The sequence below is a fragment of the Dendrobium catenatum genome, unplaced genomic scaffold (genome assembly GCF_001605985.2).
Source record: "Dendrobium catenatum unplaced genomic scaffold, ASM160598v2 fragScaff_scaffold_292, whole genome shotgun sequence".
Taxonomy (NCBI): Eukaryota; Viridiplantae; Streptophyta; class Magnoliopsida; order Asparagales; family Orchidaceae; genus Dendrobium; species Dendrobium catenatum.
Window position 1 is genome coordinate 1,096,410 of NW_021318754.1, and position 9,321 is coordinate 1,105,730.

Consider the following 9,321-nt stretch of genomic DNA (forward strand, 5'->3'; position numbering starts at 1 on the left):
ATTCATCAAATTTAAGGATAGATTTTTTAATGATTTTTAAAACAATTTTTTAATACAAATAAACAAAATTATTATTAAAAAATAGTTTTAAAAAATAAGAAAATAAAACTGTCCTAAATGAAGTCTTAAATAAATTTATTGTTTATCATGCCAATCAACTTTTAAGATTTAATATCCTCAGAATAAATTCAAATTTAGAGGGTTTAAATTCTGCATGAGTTAAATCCTACCTTCATCATCCAAACTAGCCCGTAAAGTCGTCACCTTTGTCGATTGCTTGACTTGATTTGTCGGTCTTGTCCCCTAAACTTTCAAGGCTTGCTCAGTCTCGATTTCTTGGCTCCACTCAGCGCAGGATAACATTGCCGCGCATTCCGCGAGCTGGATATCAAATCCGTCCACTCCAAAATAGCTCATCTTGATTGTCCGGGTTTCCAAAGATGCTGAAGCAGAATCCTAGCTCCGGTGGCCGGAGAAGTTCCGACGGAAACTGCGAGGTCGCTCAAACCTATTGCTCCTCGTACGGCTGGGCTTCCACGGCGCCGCGGACCTGCAGGAATCTTGTCGCGGTCTCCGTGAAGGTGTTTTGTGCGTGCTTTGGCTTGAAGATTGAGAGATCTACAAAAGAAGAGCCGGCCAAGAACTTCAAATCTCCTTCCTGTAACCTTCTTCTTGTCTTCTCTGCCTTTTATATATTTTCATTGCTGTGAAAAGTTTCCTCCTTTTGCCCCTTTAGGCTGTTGCTTTACTCAACAGAAGCGTTCGAGTATATCCCGTTTAGTTAGGCTTTTGAAGGGCAAAGAGAAGACTCCCACCGAGAGGGATTATAAAACTAAGTCGAACACCTACTCTTATTTTGGGAACCTAAGTGTATATTTATGACCTTAATTAGGGCAAAGCCAGGATTTTTTTAGTTGGTATAAATTAATGATTTTTATAGTATTCTCCATATTTTTATATTCGGGTCTAATATTTATATATATTTTTCTTTTAAGCGCATGCCATAGCAACCGGCAGTTGGTCCCGGTGTATTTAGGTGATGTGGGGCGTCTGGATTGGCGCATCTGGATTGGTGTCCGGACGAATCCAGACACCGGACGTAATAATTTTCCCAGTTGGCAAATTATTATGTCCGGTCACCGGACGTCAGGACACCCAATCCAGCCTCGCCACATCACCCAAATACATTGGGTCCCGGTGTATTTTGGTGACGTGGCACGTCTGGATTGGGTGTCGAAATGAATATGGACAGTCCCTCTTCTCTTCCGATCTCCTTCCAACAGGCAGCCGGTGGCGTCGAAACGAATATGGACGACCCTCTCGGCCTGCGGCTTTCGTTTGTTCGTTTGTAATAGCTTTCTTCTTGCTTTCTAAGGCTTCCTTTGGGACGGCTTTCAGCTTTGTAGCACATAAAACTGTTTTAATGTCGTCCCAAATGAAGACTAAAGCAACTTTCTAGCATAAAAATATTTTGAAAGCAATGAAAAAATAGTGACCAAAAGCTGTCACATATGAAACCTTAAGCCTAAGGCTTGTTTGGGACAGCTTTTTTGTTGTTTTCTAATACAGTTTTTTAGTACAAAAAATTATTCTAAAAAGCTGTTTTAAGAAGCAGTACGAAAGCTGTCCCAAAGGAAGCCTTAATGTTAGTTAGATATATTATAAGGCTACTGATTATGATTAGTTTTATACTAGTGCCAACTTAAGCATTCTGTTCGTCTTGTATAAATTCACAAAACTAGTGATTGCTTTAAAATTTCTTCAAATTTATCTTTTGAAATCAATTAATATAATAAAGTGTAGTCCACAGAGGTGTTGAGATTAACTGTATTTGATTCATCATTGCTAGCCACATTTTCGGGAAGCAGCCATGGTGGATCCCAAGGAAGCAGGATGAGAAGTTCAAGTAGAGGATTGTATGCCACAGGATCTAATCCATCCCAAAAACAACCTGGTAATAAAAAATTTACTTTACAGGAGATTTCTAAAGCAACTGAGAATTTCTGCTCCTCTCTTAAGATTGGGGAAGGAGGATTTGGGACAGTTTACAAAGGAAATCTTGATGATGGAACCTTAGTCGCAGTTAAACGCGCCAAGATGGTGAGTTGGTGAGATCCTTACCTTATTTTGTTGTGAAGAAGAGCTTCTGTTTTTACTGCAATCTTATTCACAGGGAGTCCGCGATAACTGTCGGAATATGGAGTTCCAGACTGAGATAAAAACCTTGGCTCGTGTAGAGCATTGCAATCTAGTCAGGTTCATTGGATATGTAGAACAAGATGGAGAGAAAGTAGTAGTCGTTGAATATGTACCTAATGGAACTCTTAGGGAGCATCTCGATTGTGAGTTCTATGGAAACCTCATATTCTGAAGTTGCTTTGCCTATTCTGAGCCCATCAAATTTCATGAATGACATGCTCTTGGTTATGTAGGCTTGCAAGGAAAGCCTCTTGATTTTGCTGCACGTCTGGATATTGCAATTGACATTGCTCATGCTGTTACTTACCTCCACATGTATGCAGGTCATGATTTCTTAGATATTAAAATAATTTCAAAATTTTTGTTTGTGTTCTACTGTGAAATTCTAAATCAGCTTTTCAGACAGCAAATTTTTACAAAAATGTCTGTCAACTGTGTTAGTTGCTTCATAAGAGGATGTTAATTTTATTTTTGCGTTAATTAGTTAGATCAAAACTATGCATTCTTACTTTCTAATTAGATTAATGTTGTGGTTATAACTTGTAGAGAGAGAGGGGGTGAGGACAGAGGGCCGGAGACGGTTTAAGAAAGAAAATGAAAATGTCAAAAACAGTTGAAGATGAAAATTTAATTAGCCACACTCACCCTGTTATCATGTTAAATTATCAAGAAGAATTTATCAGAAACATACTCCAATCCATTAAAATGTAGAATTGGTTCTTTTTAATCTTTCACGTCTAAAACATCGTTCAAGACAGAATATTTTTCACATAAGATGAGAAAATGAGAAGTACTGGTATAGATTGGGAATCATAATCTTACTTATACTTTCTTTCTTTTCTTATTTTAATCTCATTAAGAGTTTATTTTTAGCTTATCTTAAAATCATTAAATTATGCAAGAAGAGAGATTAAGACTAGGCAAACAAGAATGCCACAAGAAAATTCTAATTTTAATGCCCTCAATCTAGTAACAAGATTACATTTCAAAAATATACATCCTTATGCTTCATTTATTTTTATATCAAACTGAAACGAGTTTACTAAAAATAATATTTGTTTCGATCTTTTTAGAATCTATGAATTTGTCTGTTATTTAGCTTAGAAACTACTTAGCATTTTCTTTGTCAAAGTTTACACATTTGTTGGTGTTTGGAGTAGAATACTTCTTGATCATTCGTTGTGTGACTTGATCAACATGACCCAGCGAACATGCGTGCATGAATGATGAACTTGCATCTTCACAAACTGCCCTGTTAAAATCTCTTGAACATAAGTTGAGAAGTTCTGTTTTGATTTATTTCTTGGTCACAGTTATTGCTATATTTAGCTAGTTTTGAACCTTCAAACATATTCTACAGGCATCTTTGAATCCTTTGATAGCTAGACAGTTCTTATTTATTCTCTATTATGACTCTTTTATTCTCTTAAGAACATTCAATAAAGAACAGTGAATCTTTTTCTGTGCAGATCACCCTATTATCCACAGAGATATTAAATCATCCAATGTTCTTCTTACAGAAACACTACGTGCTAAGGTTACAGATTTTGGATTTGCTCGCTTTGGTATGAATGAAAGTGAAGCTTCCTATATTACCACCCAGGTTAAAGGGACTGCAGGTTACTTGGACCCAGAATACCTCAAAACCTATCAGCTCACAGAAAAGAGTGATGTTTTCTCCTTCGGTGTTCTGTTAGTGGAACTAATTTCTGGGAGGCGTCCTATAGAACCAAAAAGGGATCGTAAGGAGACAATAACAGCAAAATGGGTACGTTATATTTTATTTCGTTTGTCACTTCGGTTTTAAAGAAGTTCTTTATACAATATCTATGTAAGGTTGATTCCAAGGAACATGTTCAAGATGGAGACAAGCCACTTGCTCAAAAAGCAAAGTCCGTATGTTCCTTCTGATGATCTGGTTAGGAAAGCAAATGTATTAGATTTGATTTATGTTAAGAAAGGTAGATGTATACTTAAAAAGACTTGGTTATAAAATATTAGAAATGATCTTTCTTTATTAGAATTAGATGAGAATTTGACTCTTAATTAGGAGAGATTATTCTGTGCGAACGCCGAACATAGTTCACCGTCCGGAGACCAACCAGAATGTGCAACGTCAGCATTACCGAGCTAGGTACCGAGCGGTATCGAGCCGCAGTACCGATCAGTACCAAGCTGCAGTATTTAATAAGATAATGGAGAAAAAGGACTCATATAGCTGACCTCACATAGTAGGATAAAGGCTTATTGTTGTTGTTGTTGTTGTTGGCGATTTGAGATTACAAGCAACCTAAAAAAATGGGAGGAAGACGATGGAAACTGGTGGAGGAATAGCAGAAGAAATGGGCTAATTCATTTCATTCAAACACATTCATCCATTTCCTCAAAACAAGCCATTAAACACATCACCTATCATGTACCATGACTAGTTTCCAATAAATATTTCTCTAATATGTATAACAGCATATTTTTAATGGCAGATTAATTCATTAATTTGGGTTGGTTAAACACCATGCAGGTTATCAAAAATTTCTCTGAGGGAAATGCAAAGGAAACACTCGACCCAAATCTCCCAGCGAGCCCTTCCACAAATTTTGCCCTGGAAAAAATCCTTGAATTAGCATTGCAGTGCATGGCACCAACTCGACAGAATCGGCCCTGCATGAGGAGATGTGCAGAAATCTTGTGGAGAATTCGCAAGTATTATAGAGAGCTCTTCAATTCAGAGCCTCCCTCTGTGCCTTCACAATGGAGAAATTCTTCCTCTAATGGCAGAATGGAACCTCACCATCTTTCTTCTAAATCAAAAAATGAAGCGAGTAAAAGCTGCAGCGTGCAGCGTTCAGCTAAACAAGTGTATTGTAAGCAGAATTGAAGGCTGTAAAAAGAATAACACCACTGCCAATAATAAATGGTCAGTTTTTATATCATTTGGACATAATGTATTGTATATTGATAATTTGCTGGCCTTAGTTTATATTGGAGTTGGTGGAGGGACTGAGAGTTTGTTAAGTAAAGAAGATTGTAAGATACAGCTATGGCATGATTAGATGATTAGTCTTATTATATTTCTGCTTGTATAAATTTTATTATATCAGTACAGTCAGAATTGTCAGAGAAGGTTTTTTTTAATGGTTTTCTATTCACATATTCAAACATCGGCTATTTTGTTTGTGTTGAAATACCATCAAAGCCTCTGTTTCCAAAAAAGTGTTGATTTCATATTAAAGCCTCATTTGAGACAGCTTAATTGTCTTTTTAGTTTCGAAAAGACAGAAATTTTTGTTGTTGTTGTTGTTGTCTGTATCTGCCACTTTGCTGAAATGTTTTTTAAAGAATTGTATTTTTGTATTGTTTTCAAAAGCTTTTTAATACTAATTTCTCTGTTAGAAAATTCTATTCTCTGAAATAATAGTTTTAAAACTATCTTTTAAGAAAAGGTACTGAATAACAAATAACCAAATAAAGCCTACATTTCAAGCATTCCATGTCTTATGCATTTATGAATTGATCTGATGTGGAAACTTAGGTGGGTTAAAGCATTAGTTTAAGGGGAGTCAGACTCAACAAACTTATTATTTAGTAGGTAGTGCTAAATAGTGAGTGGCCATATTGATTGGGGGATGTTGGGTTGGTTAAAAAATGAATGCAGTGTAAAAAAAATATTTTAGAGTTTTTTGAATGAGTGTAAAGTAAATTCTGGTAAATGATTTTTTTTTTTAAAGTAAGATGAATATAGTGTAAAGTTTGAAGATGGTAGTGACTAGCGGAGGTGGTCAAGCGAACTTGCTTGTGGTATAAACCATTCTCGCTAAAAATTGTGCCAATTTTATTTAACTACATTAATAATTTACACTCTTAATTATGAACTCCAAACCATCTTTAAACCGAAATAATTTACATCCTTTAAAAATACTTAAAACCCATATGAAACTCATGAAATACTTTGTTAAATATTTCTATGCATTATAATATAATCATTCATAACAATGAAAGTTGTACCACATTTTAAATTAATAATGACTATAATAGAGGTATTCCTGCACAATCACCATCACCATACAAACATTGCTCGACTACTGTATGACCATCATGATCAGTCCATCGTTATTGTTCCTACTATCATCGTTGGACCAATGTCATACAACTACCGCCATTAGACTACCATTGCTTGACCAAAGTCTCTCGACCAAAGTCATTGTCAATAATGTTGATTCAAATTATTCTCTCCAACCACCTTTCTTGCAATATGTTCATATCTGTGCATTAGATTTTCTTATAAAATCAAGAGAATAAGCACTCTTTCTTCCATAATTTTTTTAGCACATAGCAAAAATTTATCACACGTTAAAAATTTAAGCAAGTAAATTTTAGCTATAACAATTTAATAAATAAAAAAAGGGTATGATTTTTTCATGGAAATCAATGAAAACAAATGGAATGAGGTTGAGGGGAAAAAATAATAATCAAATTAAAATTTCAACGTAAATGGCAGAAAGAAAAGAATAAAATTAAATATTAAGGTAAAAATAAAAAAAGTACCCGTTTGAATCAAACGGCTAAGGCTAATTTGACCAGATTGAAAGCCCAGCTACCCATACCATAACCCCAACGACATGGAACTCCCTCTCTTTTTCTCTCTACTAGAGAGGCTTAAACTCAGGCATTTAGCCTGTCGACGCAGTTTTTAACTGCAAACCCGCAGCATTTAAGCTGCCAACTCGTATTGGGTCGGGCACTTCAGCCTAATGCAAACTAGCCTTTGTGGATCAATCATCCAGAGTACCTTAATACCCCCACTTGGGTTACAAGCTCACGTCACCAAGCTCGGCGACTGTGCAATTCAATTGAGAAGTCTATATTGAATAATACTCAAGACTTATTCAGCGATGTGGGATTAATATATAGGCAAAGGTGGAAGCTTAGCATAATAAGAAATCCTTTATCGCTTACTTTCTGTAGAAGAAGAACATATTAAACGGTGCATATTTAGCACAGAATTAATGTGAATTATCTAAAATTAATTTGCTTAATTTGTTAGTTTAAATTCCATTTCATGCAATAATTCAAATACACCTCACTTGATCCTATTCACTTGAATGGGCACATTGATCAAATTTTGGTGTCAAATTATTTAATTTGATCCGAGGGAATTATGATATAGTTACTTTTGAATCTTCATGTCTGCCCGCTCGATTGAGATTTCCTTTCCCCCCCTAGTCACCTCTGCAAGGCGCTCGATGAGTTGAGCGGACAAGGTTGTCAATATTTGACACAATCCAAAAACCCGACCCAAAAAAGCCGGGCTCGGGTCTACCCGACAAGGAAATGGGTCGGATTCGGGTTCTTTTTTTCAACTCATTTGTAGTTCGGGTCAGGTTCGGGTCAACCCAACAACCCGGGTTTGACCTGAATTGACCCGCCAAATTGACTCGCTATCACGTGGTCACAACGTCACACGAAGTCGGACATTGTCGTGCACGCCCAACCCTGCCTGTCGATGTCCCGACTACCTCGCCTGGCTTGCCACGCCACACGTGGGCCTAGCCCAGGCCGCTTAGCTTCAACCGGCGACTTGCACTCGATCTCAGACAGGCCGAATGGCACTCGAAACTCGCGCTCGACCTCAGACCGGCCAGCTGTCGACAGAACTGCAACGACTACTATTGTACCTGATGTAACCTAAACCCTATTTCAGGTTCACGGGTCGGGTCGGGTCAAGGATGGACATCTGCACCCGTTTAGCTAAACAGGTCAGATTCGAGTTAACCAATTTATGTTCATGTCAAGTCAGGTTGAACCTGAACTTGACCCATTGACCCGAAATAACATGAAGGCCACCATCACTATCAACATTGTCACAAGATATCACCATTAGACCAATGTATGGCATTGAAATTAACGCTAAGGCCTACTGACTTCGTCATGAAAGCGAGTCAATAAAGAATCTGATTCAGTCCAAACTTGCATTGCTATCAAAATTAGACCAATTTATACTTTTTTTTTTGCAACAAAAAGGGATGCCCGTTTGGTTCACCAGACCCAACTGCTACTTGGTTTGACCGGACCACCGTTCCGTTTTCCATCCACCGATGAGAGCTAGAGGTATACGCTGCTCTGTTAAACCAGCCTCACGCGTTCCCCTCTAATTTAGAACACAACTGTTTCAGGCCTTCGCCAAACACAGTTGCAATTAACTACCCATCTTGGATCGGGCGGGCCAATATTCAGCCCAGATACAAACCAGCTAATGGATCAGACGAATCATTCAAGGCACCCAACTGCCCCCACACGGGTTACAAGCTCGCGCTGCTGAGCTCAGCGGTTGCATGGTGCATTCAAGAGTTCTATATATGACAATATATAACAGGATTTAGCAATGTGGGACTAAAAAAGCGAAAGTGAAATATTAACATAATAAAAATTCCAACGTCTCATGGTTTGGGCCAAAAAGGATCCTATTTTTAACTGAAAAACCATATTACATTAGCAATTTTTAGTTCATTCATCGGGATTTTAACGGTGCATTATTAGCACAGAAATTTTTTTTTCCTTTTACATAATAAGATATTCCAAATTCCAATAGCTTCTTGTGATAATTTTTCATATGATAATATAATTTGGTGCAATTGATCAATTAGGTTTCAAAATTCAGAATATATTTAATAGAAGATTTACATATTTTCACATTTTATTTATATAAAAGTTTATATACATATCAATTATAATAATTCACTCTTTTGATAATCGATGACTAGTGTAGCTAGGCTCTTGAATTTCAATATTGTCTTGTTAATTTATTTAACTTGTCAGGCTAAATTCGATAAGCATAATATTTCAAATACACCTCGAGAGTATAAAGGAAAATTATAGATTACTAAAAAAACTATGAGTTTCAAAATTGGCAAAGTATCCACTATATCGACACCAAAAGTTTCTTGAATTATTCTTCATCATCTTCTATTTATAGGGTTCTAAGTGCTATATGAAATGCTACACAAGAAAAAGTTAAAAAGTACAACGCTACATAGAATATTTGTACAATGTTACACACTACTCTAAACAAGTATTATCTCATGCTTCATCGAAGGAGGCTGCTGTTGGAAGGCTTTGAGGAGTTGC

General features: G+C 36.7%; 1 protein-coding gene across 3 annotated transcripts; it reads left to right on the top strand.

Annotated features, from left to right (window-relative positions):
• The first annotated feature begins 206 nt into the window (after nucleotides 1-206).
• On the top strand, nucleotides 207-5,329 carry LOC110104870 (calmodulin-binding receptor-like cytoplasmic kinase 2). Of its 3 annotated transcripts, XM_028693472.1 has the most exons (7): nucleotides 521-660; nucleotides 1,850-1,954; nucleotides 2,020-2,100; nucleotides 2,174-2,342; nucleotides 2,433-2,522; nucleotides 3,669-3,967; nucleotides 4,718-5,329. In XM_028693472.1, the coding sequence occupies exons 2-7, from the start codon at nucleotides 1,919-1,921 to the stop codon at nucleotides 5,072-5,074; spliced, it is 1,032 nt and encodes a 343-aa protein (XP_028549305.1). In that variant the 5' UTR covers nucleotides 521-660; nucleotides 1,850-1,918; the 3' UTR covers nucleotides 5,075-5,329. The 3 variants fall into 3 exon arrangements, with proteins under 3 accessions (XP_020689806.2, XP_020689804.2, XP_028549305.1); XM_020834147.2 differs by having other exon boundaries at nucleotides 207-660; nucleotides 1,850-2,100; nucleotides 3,720-3,967; XM_020834145.2 differs by having other exon boundaries at nucleotides 208-660; nucleotides 1,850-2,100.
• Nucleotides 5,330-9,321: the final 3,992 nt, after the last annotated feature.

Coding starts and splice junctions, on each gene's coding strand:
- LOC110104870 (XM_020834145.2), top strand. CDS start 441: ATGCTGAAGCAGAATCCTAGCTCCGGTGGCCGGAGAAGTTCCGACGGA. Junction 2,101..2,173: donor CAGTTAAACGCGCCAAGATG/GTGAGTTGGTGA, acceptor TCTTATTCACAG/GGAGTCCGCGATAACTGTCG. Junction 2,343..2,432: donor TCTTAGGGAGCATCTCGATT/GTGAGTTCTATG, acceptor TTGGTTATGTAG/GCTTGCAAGGAAAGCCTCTT.